The sequence below is a fragment of the Aplidium turbinatum genome, chromosome 4 (assembly GCF_918807975.1).
Source record: "Aplidium turbinatum chromosome 4, kaAplTurb1.1, whole genome shotgun sequence".
Classification (NCBI taxonomy): domain Eukaryota; kingdom Metazoa; phylum Chordata; class Ascidiacea; order Aplousobranchia; family Polyclinidae; genus Aplidium; species Aplidium turbinatum.
Window position 1 is genome coordinate 11,645,273 of NC_137475.1, and position 26,769 is coordinate 11,672,041.

Here is a 26,769-nt window from a genome sequence, read left to right on the forward strand (position 1 = left end):
TCCTTTTTAGTAATACTGTAGTAGCAGTTTACAAATTGCTATTTTGCTTTGCATACCAGTTTTCAAAAGCCCATGGTGTAGTGGTTTCGGTGTATTTTCATCAAATAATGCAATAATAACAATAAAATATATAAGGTTCACAGCACAACATGAGATTTGGTATCACCAAAACAGCAGCACTACGACATCAGTACATTCCAAAAACAGAGGTGCATTGACTGTTAGTAAATCACGATCACCTGGCAGATACGGCCTGATTTGTCACATTTTGCCGACTGTTAATAATAATATTGTTATGTTTTATTTATTGTCGCCTTAAAATTTATTGCTGAGGTCTTTTAGCGACTGGGCCTATTTTTAATTTTATATCAGGTTTACGATGTCATCACATTATTACCCGATTTGTTCTCACTGAGTTACGCAAGAAGAATACAATCGGTTCCGTTATTAAAATCTTCGGCTTGACCGACCTGGAATCGATCTCAGATCTACCAGCACCAGAGCCGAAAGCGATAATCACTCGGTCACTGAGTTGGTTCTGACTGTTGCCAACAATCTGACAGAAAATCTCTCTAGGAACATTTTTTCATCCTTCTTTGTCTTGTGATGTCATGGCAACTCAATGTGACCCTTTGCACCACCTGGTATTGACATTGAAGAATGACAAATAGGAATTTTGCAAACTATCAGTCGGACCTCGTTGGTCGGACTGTTAGAAACAGTCGGCAACATGTGATATTACCGGCCGTTGCTAGAGGTGATCATGAATAAACACAGTAATTATTATTAAATGCGATGCTGGATGCGATACAATGGAAAACATCGAATGTTTATGCAGTTGCAGTATGATAATTTCACTATCATTTTAACTTGGGTGATGGCCAAAGTATGCGCAATTGTAGTATTATCAACAACGCGTAAGGGAAAGTCAGTCAGACTGCTAAAAAAAGGTTTTATTTCGAAACTTAAGCAGTTTCGTTTCGTCATTCATTCGAAATAAAGTGTAGAAGACTTTTAGAAAGCAGAAAGCCCTGAAAACTTATAGGCTACTGAAATCTAAAACGATCATGCACCATGTTTTTTAAAGATTTAATTCATCACCCGATGAAAGAATATGAGCTTAGCCAGTACGGCCATGTACGGCTCTCTATTAAAACCACGCTTACCGGGGTTAAATATTAGACGAAGACAACCATGGAAAACTCCGTAGGGTAGAGTCTCCAGTAAAGCTGTTCAATTCAATATTTCAAAATGAATCGTTTCAACGCAAACTCTTTCATCAGATAAACGTTGCAACTACTGCTAGAAAATAAGTTCATTTCGTTGCCAATTAAATTCATTCCTAAAAAATTTCGTTTCAACAACAAAAAATCGTTCGAACAGCCTAAAAATTTGTGATGTTATGACATTATATGACAATAAGCACCAAAACTTGAACTCTTAAAAATAAAATCGGTGTTCATGTACCATGCTTCATGTTTCAGATACGCTTGGAAATGATGCTAAGAAAGTCAGCAAAAGAATAACTTATCAAATACGACGTGTTTGCATGCAGAAACAAGCTTTGCTTTTTTATGGTTTCAACTGTGACTATGTTGAAGTATTGCGTTGCTACTTCCTACTTAGCAAATTACGCTCTTTTTACGTTGACCCAAAGTCTGTAGACGTTGAATGTAAAAAAGAAATTTTACGCTAACTGGGATAAACCGACCTCAAACGTCAAAAGCGTTCACCAATACCAGTGTAGTATGATCGACGAAAGTCAATATTTGACGCAGCGTCAGATAGCTTCGTTTGCTGTGGTAATGAGATTGAGGAAAATTATATTATTCCAGATTGCGTTTTATCAAAAATCACGTTTTTCAATGCAAACTCAATAATAGCTGGAATATAACTCAGAAAACAATGTATCTGTTTAGCATCAATTTTGAATTTTTTTGGCACATCCAGGCTTGCGCCAGGTAGTTGAGGATTTAGATTAAGCGGACGGGAAGGCAAGGAAGCCAATCTTCGTGTCTTCAAGCATAAGTATCTTGTCAGACACAGCCACATGTTCTCGAGCGGTGTCGAACTGGCATTCTATTGGGCGTCGTACCAGGGCTCTCACCACTCGGCTGTGCACCTCGGGTAATTTTGAATTGAAAAACATAAATACAGTACATGAGACGATAATTATCGACAATGGCAATACAATCATGTGGTCAAATTAGTCTGTAAAAAAATTAAATCGAACAGTTTTTAACGTAATTTATACATGGCTAAACGATGTACCGTTGTATCCGTTTCGAACATGTCGCAATCAACGGTAGTTACTATGCACATTGCACAGGCAGTACAGACAAATTATAAACGAGGGGGTGAGATCTCAACAAGCATATCAGTCTTTTTTTTACATTGATGCAACGTTTTCATTTCAAAATCAAATGCAATAACTTGCTTCATACAGAAAATCCAACAAAATATCCATGCGTTTTGCGTGCGTCCGCTTTATACAAAGTATGGTGTACCGTACTTTGAAAAGACATTTGAAATACATTGAAGCCCGAAGGAACAGAACACCAGAAACGTTTGTGTGGTATTTCTGGAAGCTATTGAGCTGACATAACCAACCTCAGGATTGTGGAACCATGACCATGAAATAAATCAAAGAGAAACACGGCCCGTTTTTTTTTCTCAATATAAAAAAGGACTGATTTGCTGAATGTAAAGCTACAACTTTCTTTCAGTTCAAATTAAGAAAAAGCTAATTTTAATCTTTAACGTTATAATTGCAGTAAATAAATGTTGCAAAATTAACGAAGTGGACCCTCAAACATCTTCAGACGTTGAATCAATGTAAAAAGCGACTGATTTACTGTCTGAGCCTGGAATCAAGTCACAGTCCAGCATTGTATCGCTCAAACGAAACTGAAAAAATGCACCAAAAATGACAATGCAACGTTCCCAGCTAGCAAATCAGTCCTTTTTTACATTGATGCAACGTATGCAGACGCTGAATCAAATTAAAAAGAACTGATTTGCAAGATAGCAGAAACGAAATTTTACGCTGTTTCACTGTAGGTGTACGTTGAAAAGACGTAACTTAACTAACTAGTTGTTCGTTAATTCACCAACGTTTGTAAAATGAGAATGATATCTAATTACTTGCCGATTACATTGTTACATTAATTCAACGTCTATTTACATAAAGTTGAAGACCTCGGTTTTCTTATGGAACAAAATATGCAACTTTTTGGTTTATATTTATGTATTGAAATTTTGAGCAGCTTATTTCCTAAAGAACTAAAACATTGCAATCAAAAGGAAAAATATCAAAGGCTGCAATTTTACCGGTAAAAGATATGAAAAGCTCTTTCAGTCATTTGGCAATGCACAACACTTTTGAAAATATATTCCACTTTGCGTTTGTTCATCGTTCAGACACGATGAACAGACACGACATTCCCAGTCAACAAAATTCGTTCATTTTACAAAATTTGTTTTCAAACGTCAAATCAATGTAAAAAGAACGGATTTTGCTGGTACTACTGACGCAATTGGAAACAAATTCTGATAGCTTCAATTAAAGTAAACAGTTTATCTCGAAAAATAACAAAGCAATCCTTGGCACCTTCGATTCCAAATGTACCACAGCAATCCAGTCATGGGAGTTTCAACTGAATGGACCAGAAGACGTGGACGAGCGTTCAAGGTCTTTTATTTGTTGCCTAATGTATAATATTCTAAAAGAAAAACAATAGATGTTTCAAACTCGCGCACTTGAACTGGAGATGGAATATCTCTACCGACCAAAATCCGTCTGCCGACGTTGAATCAATATAAAAGATCGGATTTTTCTGGGTGGAATACAGTATAGCAACGCGCTTGAAAACAGTGACCCAGCCCAGCATTCCGCGTGACAACAGAAAAATAGCCCGTGTCTTCACCTCCATGCCACTATGGCTGCGCATACCAAAACATTTCCTCCTTTCTGATAAACTGCTTGACAGCAACAAACATCCCAGCCAGCAAATCAGTCCCTTTTTACATTGATTCAACCTCTACAGACGTTGAATCAAAAAGGGACTGATTTGCTGGCTGAGATGCTTGCTTACTCTGGTAGCCACTTCAACGTAACAACTTTTGTAAGAGCTTGTAACGCATGAACCCATCAAAACTTGTTTAATTGGCTATCGTCTAATTGTGACTCTTCTAGCATTCAGCTAGACTAGAGAGTTGGTCAGTGCTTTGAACATTGTTTGGTAATTACAGAAGAAAAAAGAGTTATGACAAGAGTGGGAATCGAACTCACGTCATCTAAATGTACACCCTAGCCCTAACATTCCAGAATACGCAGGCTACGGCGAAACGTTCACTTAATCTACTTTCTATCAGAACTGTTTGCGTTTTTCTCTGTTCTACGTCTAACTTTCATTTACGTAATGACATCACAAACAACGCAGCTTCTGATTGGTTCATGCTTTACGAGCGCTTACAAAAGTTGTCATGTGTAAGTAGCTATCGCTTACTCAAAAATGGACTGGCTTGAACAATGAGAGCATTTCAAGATGACCTTGGTGTTGGGTTCGAACTCGTGTAATAATAATGTTATGGTTTTATTTATTGAAACCGATCCTACCATAATTTGCAGTGGCAAGATACAAAGCTCGCAAAAAAATTGGAAGTTGATAGAACAATATCGGGCTCTACTGATATAATAATAATAATAATAACAATATTTATATAGCGCCACATCCACAGTCAAACTATGCTCCTGGGCGCTGTACACGACAATGGTGATAATTAATACGGTACATTCAGTCATAATGTTCATTGAAATAGAACGTTTTCAAGCGAGCTTTGAATTCATTTAAATTTTCAGCTTCTTTCACACAAATAGGCAAACAGTTCCAGCAACTGGCAGCAACAACTGGGAAGGTACGATATTCACTCAATTTACAACAACTGTTTGAAGTTTTCTTAACTAGGAAGGCAGCTTAACACTAATTGCAAGTAGAAAAGCGACTTCCTACCTTTGCTCTTGCAGAGTGGAATGAATTTCCGATGCTCTAACCTTTGAACGGGCATTCGTTAAGGAAGCACTTAACTCGGGCATGGAATCGGCCATGAAGCGGTGAAAGTCTTCAGCCAGATGGTGACACTGAAAGATTTGTTGATCGTAAATGTCACGTGATATTGCAGTCGGCAAAACCGAAAACGCATCTCTCGCGAGGTCGTGCTTACAATTTTCGACTCAAACTTATTTTCATAAACACAAAAAACCTGGCTGGAAATTGCTTCTAGGGTCTTCACGACACTTGCAATTACAAAAGGGGCAGTCAACTCGCCTTCTACTAGCCCTGATCACGTGACACCATGTCACACCAGTCTCATTCAAACAGTCTATGAATGTGTAAGAGTGAGACCAATTCATCATGCTTAGTGCATTGGAAAGTGACTCAAAGTAAAACTCAAAAGGTCAACATCAAAATTTTGTTGAGTAAACAAAGAAATGGAGGCATCAAACAACGCGCTTCAATGACAGCTCTTTCTTCAGTGACACCCAGCGAGTGGACTAGTTTACAAGCAACAGGCCAACAGTATTTCAATGAGTGGAAACTGCCAACCCTAGTGATGACGTGTCAGCCCAAGCTGCGCCAAATGGTCGTTAGAATAGCTACAAGCATGCGAAACTGCTGTACTGAAGTTAAGGAAAAACTTTCTCGAAAGAATCTAGTCATTTAGCATTCGCTTAGTAAGGACAACTAACTTGAGAACGATTAAATGTCAAGAAAGGTCAAGGCAGCTGTCACAAAAGTTGCAATTGAGAATCACTGCTCTGCTGCTATGCAAAATATATTATCTTTGCAGAGCCTTTTTAAGTAAAGGGACAAAACGACAACACTTGAAAATAAAACAACTGTTAACTCAATGCTAACTTTAAAGAAGTGGTAACAAAGAAATTCGAAACAACGGAAAAGTTAAATCTCAATTTTTATGCTCAATTACTAACTTTCGTCAACGGTTGCTAATATTCTGGTTCTGGCTGCTAGTATACGAAGCAGGTCGGTTTTCTAAGATTAACTTTCTTGCTAAGACTTACTTGTTCTTCAGAGTGTTCGGCAGGCCAGTTTTGGACGTGAAGAATCAAGGAAGGATCAAAAACACTTTTCAGATCTTGCAAACTCTTAAATTCCGATTGGCTATGCACAATCTCTGCGGCTGTTGGTTCAGTATTGATCGGAGGTTCTCTGCGTCGAAGAATTTGTAACAAAGGAATTACTAATTACACGTTCACGACTTGACGTTCGAAACTGCAGAAAAGTTAAATTTCAATTTTTTACGTTCTTCCCTAACGTCACAGTTGCCAATATTGGGGTTATAGCTGCAGATCGGTTTCAATTTTTTTTTAGCATATTTTGATGAATAGGGTTAAGAATAAATAAAATGAAAACTATAACTGCATAAGAATCCAAGCTTCATATACTGGTATATTATAATTTTAGCAGTAAAATCACACTGTAGGCTACAAGCGAAAATATCAATTGACTTTGATAATAATTGTGCAAAACTGCATAAAAAAAAAATAATATTTGCAACGCGATCATCTCTAAACCAATAAAGGGTCCGTAGACGCTGCTATATAAGATTTAAAGCTAATTTGCCTTAAGAATTCAAAGCATCAATGACTTCGAGAAACGTCAGTAAAATAATGAAAACTAATAAAAAATACCGTTAAAAGATGTAACACATTGGCTTTTGTTCAAAAAGCAGCCTCTTCAAAATCGCATGCACCCCCAATGCCCCCTCTGTGCTGGTGGCCAGATAAACTCTGCCTTTAAGTCTACAAGCAACACAAACGTACATGTCCGATCCAGAAGCAACCAAACGCACGCGTTTGATTGGAGGAGTGTCATCGCTGTCCAACTCTTCACTTTTCGAAGAACCGCCGTATGAATCCAAGGCTACAATGAGATTCACTCATTACCACAAGTATATCACATGTCGTAGTCATGTGAACACTGATTGAAGCACTTCAATTCACGAAGTTTAAGCGTTTAGTTGCATAAAAACTCGTTTATTTATTTTTCGTTTACATGCCTCCTACCAGTGAAGTTTGAGGTAATGATGAAAGTTTTAAAGTTGAATTGAAAGGATGACAATATCGTAATTGATGTTTTATAATATTGCTGATAGGATATATACTTGCTAATATGTTATGAACATAAATATATCAGATACAATTTAATCTTTCATACGATAGTGCAACCATTGCACGAAGTTCTATTATGACTGTTACTTACTTTAAAAAAACTTCTTTCAACAATTTGAAAAAGTCACCCTATCATGCTTTGATCATTGTTTCTCACCAACATACAGAATCAATCTAGTCACGGCACAGGAATGGGGTTTTTAAATACTCCTTTTGTATGCCATGTCCAGTTAACACAAGATACACAAATTCTACAAGTCAAAGACGTCACAACCGGAAACTTACATTTTTCGTTCTGACTTTTATTGGCGGCTTCAAGTAACAATCGAAAAACTGTAAAGAAGAAATCTAAAATTTTACTTGACTTACATTTGCACTTGGAAAAGCAAATGCAAAATGTACAGTAGGCCAACAGCACAATCAGAGCAATGGCGCCACAATGACGGAATGGCCCGTTTCGGCGAGTCCGATTCGACGAGTCCGATTCGACTAGTCCGATTCGGCGAGTTCCCTATTCGGCGAGAGCCTTTTTCGGCGAGTGCCCTATTCGGCGAGTTTTTGAAATTTTTAAAAGGAAATTATCGGGTACCCTAGCCTCATAGGCGCCGACTTTTCATAAAACCTTAGGGCGAGAAAGGTGATGACGTCATAACCGTAACGCTATTTTACTCAATTAAAATAGTCTTTGATTAAGCTTAGTGTCTTGTTTATATTGACAAATAGGTCGCAAACCGAGTTTATTAGAACCGCTGCTTGAAAGGATTAGTTTTACGTATAGTCGTAAAAATGTTGATATTGTTAGCTCATAATTGGAACTGTTGGAAAACAAGCCGATTCATTTCCTTTTCGTGCGAGTGAACAACAACGATCAAGACAGTGAAGTTATCGAAATAAAACGCAAAAAATCATGATCTCAAGCAGAGTGGAAACCCGCTATCAGTTTTATTAACTTCGTTTCGCTAATTACTTACTTTCAAAGTGTTAACAACGGCGAAGTGTTTTCTCTTCTGTTTTTTATCAAAAGTCTTTGTAGTCTTTTATTGAATACAGTAGGGCAGTAGGATATATATTCGAGTAAAGGTCTAGATGTTCGCAAGTGATTTTCACCTCAAAAAGGCAAGTTCAACTAACACAGGACATGCTGTTGTCTCCAGCTCGGCAGTTTTCAAAATGAACGCACTAAAAATCATTGTCGACGTAGATTACGGATTGTGAAATCGCGTCGGCCTAAGTAAAAGTTTTGAATACGTTAATTTGCAGTGATTCAAACTTAATTTTCAAATTCAATGATTTTTTGTCAATTCTAAACTTTATGCACTTGTTGAGCTATATGCAAAGCTCACGAAACAAAACAGAAAGAGCTGTTTTAAGAAATCATTTTTTTATTTTTGCGTGTAGGATATAATCGTTCTTATTATTACGTAACATTCCATGATCGTTAAAGTCGATGTCAAACCTTAGCGGCCGCATAAAACAATGTCAGGTTGGCTAGGTGATAATAGCGGTAAGAGACGTCGTTAATGCAGGCAATATCTGCGACCAAGACCATTAAACACCTTTTCTTTTTATCGGTTTTCGATTTAATTCTCACACATTGCGAAGAAAACAATGCGTTCTGTTGAATCATAATTGTCTCACAGCGGAAAGACCTCGTTGAAAATAGCGCGTCTAATTTAGCTGGTTTACTGAATATTGCCGTGAATAGTTACGTGACTATTCCAGCAGCGTAAGTTACTCTACCATCTGCTTTTAATTTCCATACCGTGTGAGAAAGCCATGCGATCAGCTGCTGTTTTGCGGGCAAGAGCAACGCAGGCTTTTCTTGCTTTCGGCATTCTTTAAGTCCGTTTAAATTATCTAAATCTCTTTCGCGAAGTGTTTTAACTTTAAAACACCACTTGTAATCACCATTTTTGTTGCCCCTCAACCATAAATTTACGGGGGGCGCCGGCCCCCCGGCCCCCCCGAAAGTCGGCGCGTATGCCTAGCCTAATTACAACTGCCGTTTTTACATAGTTTTAACGTCGCTAAACGTTGAAATCGTGCAGAAAGGAATAAAAATAAAATGTTTGAACTATTAAATTAAAATTCGTCATGTCAGTTCAGTTGTTTTTATTTTTGACCATCATATCAAAAACAATACACGTCGACATAGCAAAGGTGTAGAAAAAGGTAGAAGCGACAAAACGCGAACGTTAAAACGTGCTTGTGACCGAAGTATCATAATTATTGAGTTGAAAGAAATTTGGCACGGTCGCAACACCTTCAGAAAAATTTAAGATATGAAGGGAAAATAAAACAAAGAAAATGTTACAAAAAAAATCATGCTTATGTGTATAAGTTAGTACTTTTGAATAGTTAAAATGATTAGTTTGGATCAACAAATGAGAACCCATTGTAGTAACAGAATGAAAAGGCTAACCAAATGTGTGGCCTATCGTTTTAACGTCGCTAAACGTTGAAATCCTGTAGAAAAGAGAACTTTGCTGACTAGGATACGTTGAAACTGAAAAACATTCACAGAAGCCCTACGATACGTTGCATTTTTAAGATAATGTATTCAGACGTTGAATCAATGTACAAATAAAATGTTATGCTAAATGGGTTCTTGGAACAATTCGAAGGGCTTCTGTGAATGTTTCTCAGCTTCAACGTATCCTAGTCAGCAAAGTTCTCTTTTCTACACGATTTCAACAGTTAGCGACGTTAAAACGATGTAAAAACGGAAATTTTTGCTGGTTGGGATAACTGGGCTACGGTACCCGATAATTTCTTTTAAATCCAAGCTGTAGGCCACACATTTGTTGATCCAAACTAATCATTTTAACTATTCAAAAGTGCTAACTTACAGACATAAACATGATTTATTTATTTATTTTTTTGTAACATTTTCTTTGTTTTATTTTCCCTTCATATCTTAAATTTTTCTGAAGGTGTTGCGACCGTGCCAAATTTCTTTCCATAGGCGCCACTTTTCAAAAAACCTTGGGGGGCGAGAAAGGTGATAACGTCATAACCATAGCGCTATTTACTCGGTTAAAATAGTCTTTGATTAAGCTTAGTGTCGTGTTTATATTAACAAATAGGTCGCAAACCGAATTTATTAGAACCGCTGCTTGAAAGGATTAGTTTTACGCACGCAGTACGCCTAGTCATAAAAATTTTGATATTGTTAGCTCATAATTGGAACTGTTGGAAAACAAGCCGATTCATGTCCTTTTCGTGCGAGTGAACAACAACGATCAAGACAGTGAAGTTATCGAAATAAAACGCAAAAAATCATGATCTCAAGCAGAGTGAAAACCCGGTATCAGTTTTATTAACCTCGTTTCGCTAATTACTTACTTTCAAAGCGTTGACAACGGCGAAGTGTTTTCTCTTCTGTTTTTTATCGAAAGTCTTTATAGTCTTTTATTGAATACAGTAGGCTATACTCGAGTAAAGATCGAGATGTTCGCAAGTGATTTTCACCTCAAAAAGACAAGTTCAACTAACACGGGACAAGCTGTTGTCTCCAGCTCAGCAATTTTCAAAATGAACGCACTAAAAATCATTGTCGACGTAGATTACGGATTGTGAAATCGCGTCGGCTTAAGTGAAAGTTTTGAATACGTTTATTTGCAGTGATTCAAACTTAATTTTCAAATTCAATGATTTCTTGTCAATTCTAAACTTTGTGCACTTGTTGAGCAATATGCAAAGCTCACGAGACAAAACAGAAAGAGATCATTTTTTTATTTTTGCGTGTAGGATATAATCGTTCTTATTATTACGTAACATTCCATGATTGTTAAAGTCGATGTCAAACCTTAGCGGCCGCATAAAACAATGATGTCAGGTTAGCTAGGTGATAATAGCGGTAAGAGACGTCGTTAATGCAGGCAATATCTGCGACCAAGACCATTAAACACCTTTTCTTTTATCGGTTTTCGATTTAATTCTCACACATTGCAAAAACAATGCGTTCTGTTGAATCATAATTGATCTCACAGAGGGAAGATCTCGTTGAAAATAGCGCGTCAAGCCGTCTAATTTAGCTGGTTTACTTAATATTGCAGTGAATAGTTACGTGACTATTCCAGCAGTACTCTACCATCTACTTTGAAATTTCCATACCGTATGAGATAGCCATGCGAGCTGCTGTTTTGCGGGCAAGAGCAACGTAGGCTTTTCTTGCTTTCCGCATTTTTTAAGTCCGTTTAAATTATCTAAATCTCCTTCGCGAAGTGTTTTATCTTTGAAACACCACTTGTCATCACCATTTTTGTTGCCCCTCAACCATAAATTTACGGGGGGCGCCGGCCCCCCCTGAAGTCGGCGCGTATGTTTCTTTCAACTCAATAACTTACTCCGGTCACAAGCACGTTTTAACGTTCGCGTTTTGTCGCTTCTACCTTTTTTACACCTTTGCTATGTTGACGTGTATTGTTTTTCATATGATGGTCAGAAATAAAAACAACTGAACTGACATGACGAATTTTAATTTAATAGTTCAAACATTTTATTTTTATTCCTTTCTGCACAATTTCAACGTTTAGCGACGTTAAAACTATGTAAAAACGGCAATTATAATTAGGCTACGGTACCCGATAATTTCCTTTCAAAAATTTCAAAAACTCGCCGAATAGGGCACTCGCCGAAAAAGGCTCTCGCCGAATAGGGAACTCGCCGAATCGGACTAGTCGAATCGGACTCGCCGAATCGGACTCGCCGAATAGTAGCAGACCCCCACAATGAATGAGCACTACTTTGTATACAATTGTGGCCATAAAGTGTTGGAAAATAATTGCCGCAGCCGTTTTGTAGCAAGAATAGATAAAACTATGAACATTGACGACATTAGCAGTTTCAAAAACTCAAAATACTGTCTTGTTCTTGGGGCTTGTTCCTTACTTTGCAGATGGTGCCTTTTACAGTATTAGAGATTTTCAGAATGATTGGATCTGTGTAACTCCTTTTGGGTTTCGGTAAAGATTTTACGACCGATGACTTCCTACCACCAACCCTCCCCAGACCCATATGTCCGGATCTTAGGACTGCAATCTAATGGTCAGAATAGGTACTGGACTACTAGTACACGTATTAGTAAGTAGAGGCAGATGTCAAAACTCTAAATATTATGCTTCTTTCAATCTCGTTGTGCCTATGAGATGAGGCTTTTCCATTTTAGATAAAAAAAAAATCGGCCACGAAATAGATACTTATCTACTAATTCAAAAAGTGACAACTACGGTTAGCAATCGCCCAAAACTCAGAACATTTCAGCCTTGTTCAAAGTTTATTAAACGTTTATAAAACTAAACTTCAGGTTGATGCGATGTCATGTAGTGTAGTTAGTAGGGTGCATCAAACGCCCTTAGGTTCTTGGATTTTAATGCCTATTCTCTCAAATGTTACAATGATTGGTAGAAGTGTGTATGCCAAAAATGAGTGAAATCGGAGGTGGTCCTGGGTGGCCACTGGCCACTTTTATATATTTAGGGCCCCTTATTGGATCCGCGCTATGTAAAAAGTTTGATTTTGTTGTCTTACATCTAAACCTAGTCATGTTTGGTATCAAATTGAAGGTCTTGATGAGAGGAATACAATGAAACTGTCTAAGATTCTATTTAATTAAACATTGCAAACTAAATTAGTCCACCCAACGTAGTTTTCACCCCACCAGCCACTCTGAAATTCCTTTGTAACAGTGAACCTAATTAATCTAGAGACATAGTCACTATCTGGCATAGTTCTTATTTGTGAACCACTCTGTTATTTGCTTAGTAGCGACCTATATAACCTGTGACACTTTAACCTGGTTCTTAAATGTGTGAAATATTGTCAAATGATTGTCTGTAAGAAACTTCCAGAAGCCTAAAAGGGTCCTTTCAAATACCTGAACAAGTCCATATGTGGCATTGATTAGTTAGATTAGTTGATGGAAGGATGGTAGATAACACACCTTCAGGCGAAAACTTATTTAATAGATCTTTTTATATTTACAGCTGGCGCAAAATGATTAGGACCTAGAAGTATTTTAAGGGTTTGCAGTACAGTACAGCTGTACTGTATTGCAAACCCTTAAAATATTGCTAGGTCCTACTCCTAACTCCTAAGTCATTTTGCGCCAGCTGTATATTGCCAGTATAAATAAAAAACGAGGTCAAAAAAGTTTAGCATTTATTTATTATTATTAAATCGAGTATTTAGCTAAAATGTGAACTTGCTTACAAGCTGTAACACTGGAAGCTAAGAAGACAATACTCTCAAGGGCCATGTTTGGTCTTGGCAATGCTGTTACAGAAGAAGATGGCACAACGACAGGAATCCGCCTCCCAACTTGCTGGCAGGTTCTTCGATGTGTGATGTGGCATATCCAGAATGAAATAGGTGAAGGCAAACAAACACCGCCTCTCAAATGGAAAGCTGCCAGCATAGTCCTTAACCAGCTGAAAACATTCTATGGTAAAGCAAATATTCCTATGCTTTCTGACCAGCAATGCTGCAAACTAATACTTGACCTTCTTAATGACAATAACAAATTGCGTCAAATACCAGTTTCTCACTGAGAATCTGCAAACATTTTGGCTAAGTTGCATTCCATGAATGAACATCTTGATTATGATAAGACCTTTGGTGTATGGACAAAAGATGCAACGACAAGCATTAAGAATGAGGAAGATAGAGAATTTTTAGAATCTATGAAATCTGACAGAGCAGCCTCATTTGGTGGTGTTGACAACAAGAAAGCTGCTAAAGATTGAAGAAAAGAAAAACACCTCTTAGCGGAAGCTCCAAGACGGCAACGTCATGAATCATCCAGCATACAAGTGGTGAAAAGTTTTGTAGCCTCTGATGATAGTGCCTCTGCAGATAGCTCCGAAGAAACTAAAGTAGAGGTGATTGGTGGCTCTTATGTCAGTCTGCTTCAAATGCCCCATGGCTTGATCTGTGCTTATACAAGACTCTGCTCAGCAAGCTGTCAACTCAACAATTTCAGTCAATGCTGTGACTGCCTTTGATAGACATTTGTGGTATCTAGCTCCGGACCTAGTTGTTTTGGCACTATTCAGCAATGTAGTACCTCAAAAGGAGCGCCTTGCAGATGCGTTGCTGGCTATACAGCCAGTTGAGTTGCCAAGCATGTCAAAATATTGCCAGGGTTCTAAATATGGTAAACGGTTGTTTCCAAAAACTACAGAAGTGACAACCCTGGCTGATCTTGTGAATGAGGACCCTTGGTTTACAGTCAAACTTCTTCACCTGGATATTACCTTCCTAGCAGAGGATGTTGACACTTGGCAGAACAGTGAACAATTCCAGGCAGCCAAGGCCATTGTGGATGAGCTAAATGTTGTGAATGACCATGCAGAGAGAGCAGTAAAGCTCACAACTGATTTTGTCTCAGCTCCAAGAAAAGAAGACCACTTCCAAAATCCTCTTCAAGTAGTTGAATGCAACCGCAAAGCGAGGCCTAATTTGCGAAAACGAGCAAAGTTGGAGTAGTGACAATTGGCGTTGTGATAAATTTTTGATAAAACTGTGAAAAAACGTACATTTACCATACATCGGTCCACGACATTAAGGCGCCGTTTTGTCTGCGCCGTTTTGCCTCTGCGCCGTTTTGTTTGCGCCTTAATGTCCTGCTTCGACCATACATTGTATGACAAATTGCGATTACATAATTGTGACAAAAATGCACATTTACTTTGTATGACAAATTATTATGCCTCATATCAGACAATTCCTGAAAATGTATGTTTTAACGACTTTTTTGAACCAAAAAAATCCATTGAACCATCGTTTCTCAATAAAATTGTTACATAACTAGTTATATTTGTATTCCTCTCATGAAGACCTTCAATTTGATACCAAACATGACTAGGTTGGGGTGTAAAATAACAAAACCAAAATTTTTGCATAGTGCGACTCCCACAAACGGCCCTAAATATATAAAAATGGCCGGTGGCCACCCAGGACCACCTCCAATTTCACTCATTTTTGGCATACGCGCTTCTACCAACAAGTGTAACATTTGAGAGGATAGGCATTAAAATCTAAACATCTTTTTGAAATCATGGGGCGTTTGATGCACCCTAGTAGTTAGGCCTACTCAGTAACAAAAAATACAAATTTTATCGTTAGGTAAATATTTTTAAAATATACCATTCATTTATTTTATATCGAGTATGGTGTTTAGTGCTGTTTACCAACGTCATCGCTCGAGATAGTTTCTTCATGCGTGATTTGACAAAACGGTAGGAAAAAACACGGTACTCCACACAATTCCAGCAACACTCACCATTTTGAATGTTTGCTTTCGATTTATATGAGTCGTTGGTTGAAGCGGCACTTCCTTGTGTTAAAGTATTCGAAAGCTTTTGCATAAATTCGGATGATGAGCTAAAACGTGCATCTTTGCTATTTGGGGAATTTGCATGATCAATATTTGTTGCTGCATCTGCAACTAGTAGGCATATACAAGTTGATAAAACTATTGACATTTTGAGATGAAAACCTTAGATATTAATTCGAATTGCTTCTTTCATTCAAAATGGAGTAAATTACAATGGAAAAGAGTATCAAAATCGCAAAGCTTTATGCTGCTAAAAAAGCTCTTGCGTTGTGACAGCCAAGAATCTAAACTTTAAACAATGAAAAGTTAAGCACACTAAACGATAATTACACATAATGACCTACCGCAGTAACGTTTCAAGTTCTATTAGTAATGTTTGGTGAGTGTGGTAGAATGCTGAAGCGCTGTATCCACAACCGATTGAACATACGTACAATTGAACTGCTTATAAAAATGCAGATGACAAGAACCTCAAACACTGACTGGTGAAAGAAACACAGTTAAGGCATACAATGGAGTAAATGACATGCTGAACATCATACCTCCTTCTATGGAATGTTGAGAAGCCTGACTACTTCCATTAGATATCCTGCCATTGAGGGTTTGACTTTGTGATGAGTTCCCACACCAAGTAGAATAATCGTAAAATTCTCCAGTCGAAGGAAGGTAAGATTCGTGGCCAGTAGCCACTCCACCATTACTGCTTTTCCTATTCTCTACATAGTTGGATGAGGATCGAGAATTTAAAAATCTATAATCCTTGTCTGTGCCAATCGATCGTTTGTCGCTAGCTTTTGTATCAGAGTTTTGAGAAGCAGGCAAACCGCGATAGTCAATGTCTTTGTAATCATGGCCACTACCGCAGCCAGCCGAAGATTTATTTCTGTAGTCTCGGTCACAGAAATTCTTTCCAGCACAGATGTCTTTACCATTGTCTGGTTTTCCATGTGACTTGGTTGAATTTGCTGGGCGTGCATGGTGGTTTTTCGAAACACCTTCAAAACAGTTGATTTTCAGTCTACAATAAGCTAAAAAAACTACAGGACTAGGCCACATTATAATACTTCATGTTGACCTAGTTGGAGTGTCTGCACTTGTCAGAGGCAATGCATCGGTATTACCTTGCACTCCACTTCCACACAGCTGTGCGGTTCTGACAGTTAGTGAAAAATGGCAACAAAATATTACTCCTGCGATAGAGCATTGTATTTACTTCTGGCATAGCTTATTTCATAATAACAATGCTTGTTTTTATATGGCGCTATATTCATCGCAGAATGCGTTGCTCCAGACAATGTCATGTACTGTGACATGTTATTCATACTAGGTATGTCTGTGCAACAAAAACACAAAGTTTCTTGTACAGATATAGCTAGAACCTTCAGTCCTTCATTGTTGTGTAAGTTAAGAGAACCAACATACTTCTTCGTACTGCAGGTTTTGCTTTGTCTTTCAGGTTGATTGCCGACCTGAATTAAGAATAATACCTATTGATTGATTGCAAAAATTCCCTGCAAAAAAGCTTAAACTTACATGGCAAAAATACATCAATTTAATCCATACATAAGATGCACATGTATAACATCAATCATTGCGCCACGTTAGTAAAGAAATCGTTGTTTTTGTGGTTCCAGATACGGTTGGTATGAATTTGGTGAAAACAAACCAACTGGTTCTCGGACGACGGAAGGTTGCCGACCCTTGATCTAGGCTTCAAAATAGGTTGCATTGCAAATGCAATATTGTCCAAATCATTAAAAAGACACGATGCACCATAAGCTACCAACCCATCACTCCAATCCTTAGGCTTTTCCCATTGAGATACTTCCGATACATTATTGTAGAAATACTTCTTCCCGGAAGAGCTGACATGTTCCGACCAATTTCCGCATCCTCTGAAAGCGCCTTGAACCTGTTTAATGACATTACAATATTCAATATACAGCTAAAATATTAGCTGAAAGATTAGTTAAAAGAAGCGCGTCTTAGATAGTTGGGACTCGTTATACGAAGAGATGAAGATTAAGTCGGAAGAAGAATGAGACGATTGAAAGTTGATAAGCGAAAACGAATAAGACAGAAAAGATGGAGAGACTGTGTGGAAGAAGACCTTGAAACATTAAAAGCGAAAGAAGCAAATGCTGCAGAGAAAGTGCTGTGGAAGAGTGCAATCTGCACTAACGATCCAGTTTGGAGTGGGAATAAAGCCTACAGAAGAAGATATAAAATGTTTGCAGATGACATGATTCAAAACTGCAATTTTTTGTTACAAAGTACTACATACGTAGTCTAGTTTTGTATTTTTGTTTATTCTAAATAATGATAGAAAAAAAAAACTTTGCTTAACAAGATATTTGTTTATATGTTACAATCAGTAATGTTACATGTATTATGTTACAAGCAGTAAAATCTCACTGGACAGTTTTCCATGGTAATCTGCCAAACTCGACTATTTTTACAAAAATTCAACAAAAATAAATTGCTTTAACTCATTGTTAACCAGTTTAGTGTTTATATACTTACTTTACAATGTTTGTTACGTTCATGAGATGACTTAGAAACATGGTTCGACACTCCACTCTCTGCATGCAACAATATAACTAGGTTTTAGTTTTACTTTAACTGACATACAATAATGAGATTATTAGCAACAGAGATTTGTTGAAAATATTAATGAAAAAGCATTGATCTATGGATAACTGAAAAATATTCAATTCAAAGAAATTTGAGAAACGTTTTAGTTAAAAAATATAGGAGCAAGTCTTTTAGGCGCAGACAGTTAGGTGCCGGTCAAATAGGCGCGCAGCCGCACACTGGGGCGTCTGGATATTTAGGTGCGGAACACTGTGGCGCCCGTTCATTTAGGTGCTATTCCTAGTAAAGTCTGCAGATTGTATCAGCTTGGCAGGTAGGGCAATGCTTTTCACACAAAATGTTATATTGAACAGAAAAATATGTTGTTTTGTTAATGCGCGTGCATTTATTTGTTGTTGGTCATGGCTTCAGTGAGTGAAGCTGCTTTATCCGGTAATGCTTTTCACACAAAATGTTATATTGAACAGAAAAATATATATTATTGTTTTTTTTGCGCGTTCGGCATTTATTTGTTGTTAGTCCAGGTTTGCATCGGTGAAAGCTTTATCAATAAATTATTCAAGTTTCCGAACATGACTGAGTTCACTTTTTGTTACGGTAAGTCAAATAATAACTACACTAAACATCAGCAAAAAATATACCGTAGCCTATATTCAAGCGGGTGGTAGGCTTGAGTGAAGATTAATTTAGTTTTCCGTCGAAACCCCAACCAGGTTTTGCCAAAGCTGAGCTTATACAATCTGCAAACGTTACTAAAAATAGCACCTAAATATCCTGATGCCACAATGTGCGCGCCTATTTGACAAGCGCCTAAAAGACGTGGACCCAAAGATATATAGCCAAAGATATATAGCCTTCCATCTTCTTTCTGAAACAACTTCTGTAGATGGTAGAGACGTTATAATTATTTCAACAATAGTTTAGGTGATATAGGCTACCTAACTTTAAAGATACAATTGCTTTTCATTTACATCTTCTTTTCATTTACATCTTCTTTTCAATCTCTGACAGAGACTTACGCTAAGGGAAACTCACATTCCTACAGATTACGGTTTACAGCAACTGTTGAATCAAACGTTATATTTTCTGAATATGCTTTGTCAAGTGTACGATATTGTGATTTCTGATACAATGTTTACAAAGCAAAATTTGTAAACTTAGTAGAATAAATTTCTTCCCTTTTTTATCAGAAAACTGTCATGTAAACCAAAGAAAATAAACTTTTAGGGAAACTCGACTACTGTAGAATGGTGACAAAAACTTCTTTTTTGTGACAGATGGCAATAAGTTAAGCATTAAAAATTATTATAAATAAGTTTTCTCATGAACTTTTGTGAAGAAAATTATCTATTCTACACATGAACCAAAAACTAGTCAGAGAATTTCCAGAGGCATCTAATGCACTTACTTTGGAATGAAAGATTTTTTTCATCAAGTTTCTGTCGATGTGACAAATCAAATTTCTTCAAATTGTTGTGTTGTGAAGAGGATGAATAGTGACTACTCACTGACACATGCTGGAACCACAGTAAGCCAGAGGGTAAAACAAAACGTTCTAGTATACTTAAATAGTTGACTTTGGACAGAGTACTGAGTTTTTGTCTCACATCATGAAAATAAAAGGCAAATGTCAAAATTTTGTATAATTACACCTTTTGAACAAAGAAAATGACGGTAATGACCATTACTTGGAATCTGATATTTTTAATATGGGAAAGTAAAAAAGCAGAAGCAAAACAGAGAACTCATCTTATCTTGGCAGAACGATGGTCTATATTAAGAAAAGGACCATAACAACTAAAATTATGTATGAGAAAAACAGTTTAATCCAAAGCAAAACACAAGACCAAAACACAAAACCACTTGTTTGAATTTATTTCACAACTGGTGACACTGAAAAAACAATCATTTAAAAAAATCCTTTACCATGGTCTGATGTTCAGACTCTGCAATACACAAGCCTACAGCACATTCACACACACCAAAAGCATACCTACCGTATTTATCGGTGTATATATATATAAGTCACACCCCAAAATTTGGCTCAAATATTGGTACAAAATTTTAGCACGTGTTTGCTTGCCGAGACGTGCCTTTTTCTCATTGCAATCAAGCGTGCCGCACACGCACATGGGTCATTCTATTATAATTCAACAAGTGAAGGCAACCCGCCCCTCTTGGAATTTTTTTGTTTTTAACTATGTTGATGTGCATGAAATTCTGAGTGCAACAAAAAAAAATTATGAAAATTGATCAACCGGTTCACTAGATATGCCATTTTGAAATTTGTTGATCACTTGGTGGCGCTGATGAGTTGTCAAACATAAACATGTCATTTGTTGCGCCCCCTGATGATAGAGAGGTGATCAAACATTCGATTTCACTATTTTTAAGGGTGAGGATTCCAAAAATGCAAGTGTTTTCTGTGTATTACTATCACAAAAAAAGTTATAGCAACTTCTATTGTTTTTAGGTGGTCGCAAAAAGACGCCCAAAAAGCCTTGTGGGAATCCACGTAGAGTGAAAAATTTTTTTTGCAAAATAGTCAAAGATGTCAATTACAAAAAAGAAAAAAATTAGAGGTGTTTCTTGTTATTTTTTTTTAATATCATTTTAAAGTAAAGTATGGTTTTCACAGAATTTGTCCATTTCCAAGCCTTATATTGTTACTCTTGTGCATGTAATAATAGACACACCAATGACATCATAATGGTTATTATTTCTTAACAATCAGCCTGTTAGTTGAGGTTCAAAATTGCTGCTCTTTTAAACCTGACTGCTTCCCTATTGTGTTCTCTGTCTGAGAACACTCTGTGTAGGTTAGTTAGTGGGTGTTGTGAGTAGAAGGTATTGAGATGGAGGATTGCACTGTTGGAAAAAAAGTAGTAGTACTTGTCATTTGAAATCAATATTTAATGATTTAAATATTTTTTTCAGAAAGTAAGCAAAGTGATGATTGCAAATTGTTGACATTGGCAGTTCCTCATTTTCAAGTTCAATCTCAGATCTCCATAGAACTAACTTTGTTTCAGTTTCAGAAAAGTCAGACAAAGCTCTGTAGCCGTCTTTACTAGGGTGGTCCAAAAAAAACTTTTTTTGTAAATGTTAATGTCTCACCCTAAAATACTGTTACCATTGATGAGAAAATGATATATGTGAATTTTCATAAAGATTGGTTGATATTTAGGGGTTGCTACCGGGGTTCAAAGTTTTGTCGTTTGCCCCCATTTTAACGTTTTAAGAGGATGTGATACAGATATGATATGATACGGTACAGTAAAAAATATGGTACAGTGCCATGGCATATTGCAAGAAAAATACAGTTTAATAATTACTCTATATAGTCTGTTTATAAACTCATGTACGTCTGTATTACGAATTATATTATACTAACTGGTCTACATATATATACAAAATGTGCGACTTTGTATACTTGTGTTTAAAGTTCAGAGACTAAATTTGACAATCAATAACAGCTTTAGAAGACAGTAAATAAACTACATGTACAAATGTACATGATGTAAACTAAGCTAAAACCTCAATTGCTAAGGTAACAGGGATCAGTTGTCAGTAGATGTTACAGAAAATATATTTCGCACTTATTCAGTGCATCGTCAGTTCTGATAAAGGGCAGTTAAAACCTACAAGTAATGTTTTAAACAACATTACAGTGACGCAATAATGCCAAAACATGAGCGTAAAAAATTGAAAAAGCAAAAGCGTAAATATTGAAAAAATGCTGAATGAAAACTAAACCAAGCCGGCAGTAAAGTAAATTACGTATCAAATATAAATTATAAACTAGAAATGATGAAAGAGCGATGAGCAAAGCCTGCAAATGTAGCGTTGTGACAAATTACGGCAAAGAAAATAAATTATATGCGGAAACTAATATAAATAAATGATGTAAACTAATATACATAGTACATACATAGTTATTACCCTCTAAACCAGGGGTTCTCAACCGTGGCCTTCGGCCCCCCAAGGGGACCACAGAGCGTTCTCAGGGGAGCCACGATAAAAAGCTTCATTAATAAATTATAACATGTATTGATGAATTATAACAGAATTGTGACACAAAAAACACTCATGTAGGTGTTAGTATCGTAAAGCTAGCTAAAAGCATGTTTTTTCATCATATGTTCTATCTCACTGCATGTTGCATCATCTTTTGTGATTGTAACGTAACAATTAAGGATACGCTTGATTTACTAGCGTAGTCTATTACGAAAAAGAAAGCATTAAATCATTTAATCATTCGTTAACTGTTTTTATTGATTTCGTTTCATTGTTCTTTAAACAAATACATTTTTATTTTGCTCAAGGGGGCCATGGTCTTTTAGAGCCACAGTCTGGGGGGCCATGACTCAGAAAAGGTTGAGAACCACTGTCTAAACCCTTGACAGCCTGTTTCACCCTAAAAGGGTAATCATCAGAAAGTCCTCCTTTTAGGTTAAAACAGGCTGTCAAGGGTTTAGAGCAGTGGTTCCCAACCTTTTTGACCTTGCGGCACCCTATCGAAGAGATAAATAGTTTGCGGCATCCTGGCAAAACTGGGTCAATTTTATGAGATTTCTGTATTTCAAGTAACTGTATGAAATAGCACAGAATGAGTTGTACAGTATAGCGCGCATAAATAAATGTATTTATTCAAAATTTAGTGTGAAATTTGGGCTTGACTTCTTGCACAAGTCCCTTAATATCTCGAGGCACATTCGACAAAGCCACCCACATTTCTTCCTCGACTATAAGCAGTCGTTCTCGTTTTTTTAGTTTTAATGTTCGTTTGTACGGAAAATCCACTAATTTGGAGACCCAATTGTAATCGCAAAGCAATTCACAAAATATATTCATATAAGTATAAAGCAGTGCTCCGCAACCGGTGTGCCGCGGGATAACTATCATCAGAACATACTTTTTGAAAAGAAAGGAGTTTTTATATTTTAAAAATTCTCGCTTTACCACTGCAAGACAACTCAAACTCTAGCTAGACTTCCCACAGTGCATTTATGATTTTTTTGCCTCACATTGAAGTTTTCGCAATGGGAAGGCTGCCCTAGTTTTAAAAAAGGCTGGTTAACGTGGTAGTGCGTTTTTAGAAGTCAGGCTAGGTCATTTTGAATTGTCAGTTAGCAGTGTTTAATGAAAAATTTCGTAATATTGAAAGCACAGCTATTAAGTGTAGTAGCCAACGTTTTGTCAATGGCGAGTCCATAACAAACGAGTAGCCTAATTATTTTGCAAAGAACTTCCAGCCAGGAACGAACGACTGGCCAGGAAATTTTTAGAGTGACCAACGAGTTTTTCATAACCCATGGTATCCATTGGAATAACTGCATCAACGTTTGCACAGATGGTGCTTCAGCAATGGTGGGCGAAGGAAGAAGTTTAGCTGCATGGGTAAAACGTCAAAATCCAGCCATTCAACTTATGTATTGCTGCTTACACAGGGAAGCCTTGATGATCACACATTTTACAAGGGAGCTGACAGAAACAATGAATGACTGTATCCAAATTGTTAACTTTATTAAAGCAAGAAACAAGCGCAAATATCTCATTAAAAAGATGATAGTTATTTTTTACATTTTGAAAATGTGTCGGCCGAATTGTGCCGCAAAATTTTAAAGAGTTTTTAAGTGTGCCGTGAGTAAATAAAGGTTGCGGAGCACTGGTATAAAGAATAAATCAATTATAACTTAGCCTTTTCTCGATTAGCTATGTAGGCTATCGTGTTTGTATGCGCAGGTATGGTATCCCCCATGCAAAAGTTTCTATTTTATAGTGGTTCGCAAACAATCGTGCAATTTTATAATCGTGCTGGGTCACACAATCCGATAATCCATCACTGCAATTTGACTTTGTGCGCCGTGAAACGCAAAATAAAATCATGAAACCTGGCAATAATGATGCGTTTCAAACGTTTTTATGGAAAAAACAGCAACGATTCAAAATCTCTTTCACGCTGTTATTCCTGGGCGAGAAAACAAAGGCTTATTGTGGATTAGAGTTAAAATAAATAAATAAATTCCACACTTAACGGGTTAAAGTTAAAATATCTCGCGGCACCCTTGAGCATTGCAATTGGCACCCCGGTTGGGACATTGCCGAGCGTGGAGTGGCGTTGATCACGGAATACAACACATTACACACATGTGACGAAGAACAAAAACAGTATCTTTTGCGTGTCGTCGCCGATCACCGTCAGCGATATCCAGACTGCAGTAGAAAGACCCTCGCGCAATAATTCCTGTATGTAGTTTATTTGTTGTATTCTAAAGCTGTTAATGAATGTCCAATTTAGTCTCTGAATTTTAAACACAAGTATACAAAGTCGCAGCGGTGACGCGCTCGCTTTCCAATTATGCAATCCTGGTTTGACTCCCGGCTTATACTGGTTGTTGACAAACACCGCCCACGCCCACCTCTACCCAGGGTATAATATATTGGGTGGGCGTAGTTGCTGAAGTAAAGGCGGCCGAGAGAAAGGAACTGGCCACCCTACTCTCGTTAGTGCCGAAGGCTTAGTATAATGAGAACCTCATCCCTCGATGCTTGTATTCAAGTATGGGACTCACCTTTACCTTATACAAAGTCGCACATTTCGTACATGTACACCAGTTAGTATAATTCGTAATACAGACACATGAGTTTATAAACAGACCATAGAGTAATTATTAAACTGTATTTTTATTGCAATATACAATGGCACTGTACCGTATTTTTTACTGTACCGTATCATATCATATCCTCTCGAAACGTTAAAATGGGGGCAAACGACAAAACTTTGAACCCCGGTAGCAACCCCTAAATATCAACCAATCTTTATGAAAATTCACATATATCATTTTCTCATCAATGGTAACAATATTTTAGGGTGAGACATTAACATTTACAAAAAAAGTTTTTTTTGGACCACCCTAGTCTTTACGGCTATACCATTTCAAATGACAAGTACTACAGTACTACTTTTTTTTCCAACAGTGCAATCCTCCATCTCAATACCTTCTACTCACAACACCCACTAACTAACCTACACAGGGTGTTCTCAGACAGAAAACACAATAGGAAAGCAGTCAGGTTTAAAAGAGCAGCCATTTTGAACCTCAACTAACAGGCTGATTGTTAAGAAATAATAACCATTATGATGTCATTGGTGTGTCTATTATTACATGCACAAGAGTAACAATATAAGGCTTGGAAATGGACAAATTCTGTGAAAACCATACTTTACTTTAAAATGATATTAAAAAAAAATAACAAAAAACACCTCTAATTTTTTTCTTTTTTGTAATAAAAGACATCTTTGATTATCTTGCAAAAAATAATTTTTCACTCTACGTGGATTCCCACAAGGCTTTTTGGGCGTCTTTTTGCGACCATCTAAAAACAATAGAAGTTGCTATAACTTTTTTTGTGATAGTAATACACAGAAAACACTTGCATTTTTGGAATCCTCACCCTTAAAAATAGTGAAATCGAATGTTTGATCACCTCTCTATCATCAGGGGGCGCAACAAATGACATTTTTATGTTTGACAACTCATCAGCACCACCAAGTGATCAACAAATTTCAAAATGGCATATCTAGTGAACCGGTTGATCAATTTTCATAATTTTTTTTTGTTGCACTCAGAATTTCATGCACATCAACATATTTAAAAACAAAAAAATTCCAAGAGGGGCGGGTTAACTTTTTGAAGAAAATCTGTTGAATTATAATGGAATGACTCACATGTGAGATATTCGCGTTTGCGTTAAAATTCACATGCATGCTGTGCAGTGAGCATATTAATGCGATGCTCGCAATCCTCGCACGCAAAATACAAACGCTTAATAGCAGCGCTAACGTGCGTTCTGTAGCATTCGTTTGTCAGAAGTTCAGAACCTCATGTTCAAGTCGCACCCTCGTATATAAGTCGCACCCTCGTATATAAGTCGCACCCCAACCTTTTTGGGCAAGATTTGGTGCAAAATTTTGCGACTTATACACGGATAAATACGGTATAATACAAAGGCTAGAATACTGTAAATGGAGAGAAATGCTCAACAAATCAGTTTTTGTATTTGTTCCACAAAATTGTCTATAACAAGCGGAGGTCATAATAAGCGGAACCCATGAATTTAGATTACATTGGTAAGTTTTAAAAATTGAATTAGAAAACAGCACTCACCGATTGCCTACTCATTTTACCATTCTTGCAATATCTGGAAAAACAAAACAAAAATTCAGTAGCATCACATTGGTTATTGTCATTAAATGAATCACAGCTGACAAGATAAAGAGAAATATTACAACAGATAAAGCATTTTGATAAAATTTAGCGTTTTGCTAGCAATTTACTGCATGGTCAAATGTTGGGAGCAGATCCATTAGCTGGTGATGTGGACCTACCAAGCAAAGCACTTTCAGATATATACCTATGTAGAAATTTCATTCAATGGATTAAATATTCAATTATTATCCATTGACCCTATAAGCGGCAACTACTGCTTGATTTCACATGAAAAGTACACTGTACAGTTTATAAAAACTTACTCAGTTGCTTGTGTGGCATTACGTCCATACATCCTCACACACCAGCAGATTCAACATCTACCAAAAGATTTTTAATCCTCTGTTTCAACTCATATTAGTTATTATTCT

The 26,769-nt window shown here is 37.0% G+C and overlaps 1 protein-coding gene across 3 annotated transcripts; it reads right to left on the minus strand.

Annotated features, from left to right (window-relative positions):
• LOC145769323 (uncharacterized) lies at nt 1-26,769 on the minus strand. Of its 3 annotated transcripts, none has more exons than XM_082580920.1 (13): nt 26,662-26,769; nt 26,297-26,330; nt 19,534-19,642; nt 18,054-18,112; nt 17,318-17,442; nt 16,953-16,999; nt 16,073-16,525; nt 15,477-15,635; nt 7,478-7,525; nt 6,845-6,944; nt 6,083-6,230; nt 5,013-5,140; nt 1-3,722 (listed from the first exon to the last, which is right to left on the minus strand). In XM_082580920.1, exons 1-13 carry the CDS (start codon nt 26,691-26,693, stop codon nt 3,653-3,655), a joined length of 1,512 nt encoding a protein of 503 aa, XP_082437046.1. In that variant the 5' UTR covers nt 26,694-26,769; the 3' UTR covers nt 1-3,652. The 3 variants fall into 3 exon arrangements, with proteins under 3 accessions (XP_082437046.1, XP_082437044.1, XP_082437047.1); XM_082580918.1 differs by having other exon boundaries at nt 15,477-15,641; XM_082580921.1 differs by lacking the exon at nt 16,953-16,999 and having other exon boundaries at nt 15,477-15,641; nt 26,662-26,761.

Bases quoted from the DNA above. Each gene is read 5' to 3' on its own strand.
- LOC145769323 (XM_082580918.1), bottom strand. From the start codon at position 26,693: ATGTATGGACGTAATGCCACACAAGCAACTGA. The intron at 17,000-17,317 runs GTTGGTAGCTTA...TTCTTAATTCAG, and splicing joins CCTAAGGATTGGAGTGATGG to GTCGGCAATCAACCTGAAAG. The intron at 7,526-15,476 runs GTGAGTGTTGCT...TCTTCTTTACAG, and splicing joins GAAAGCAAACATTCAAAATG to TTTTTCGATTGTTACTTGAA.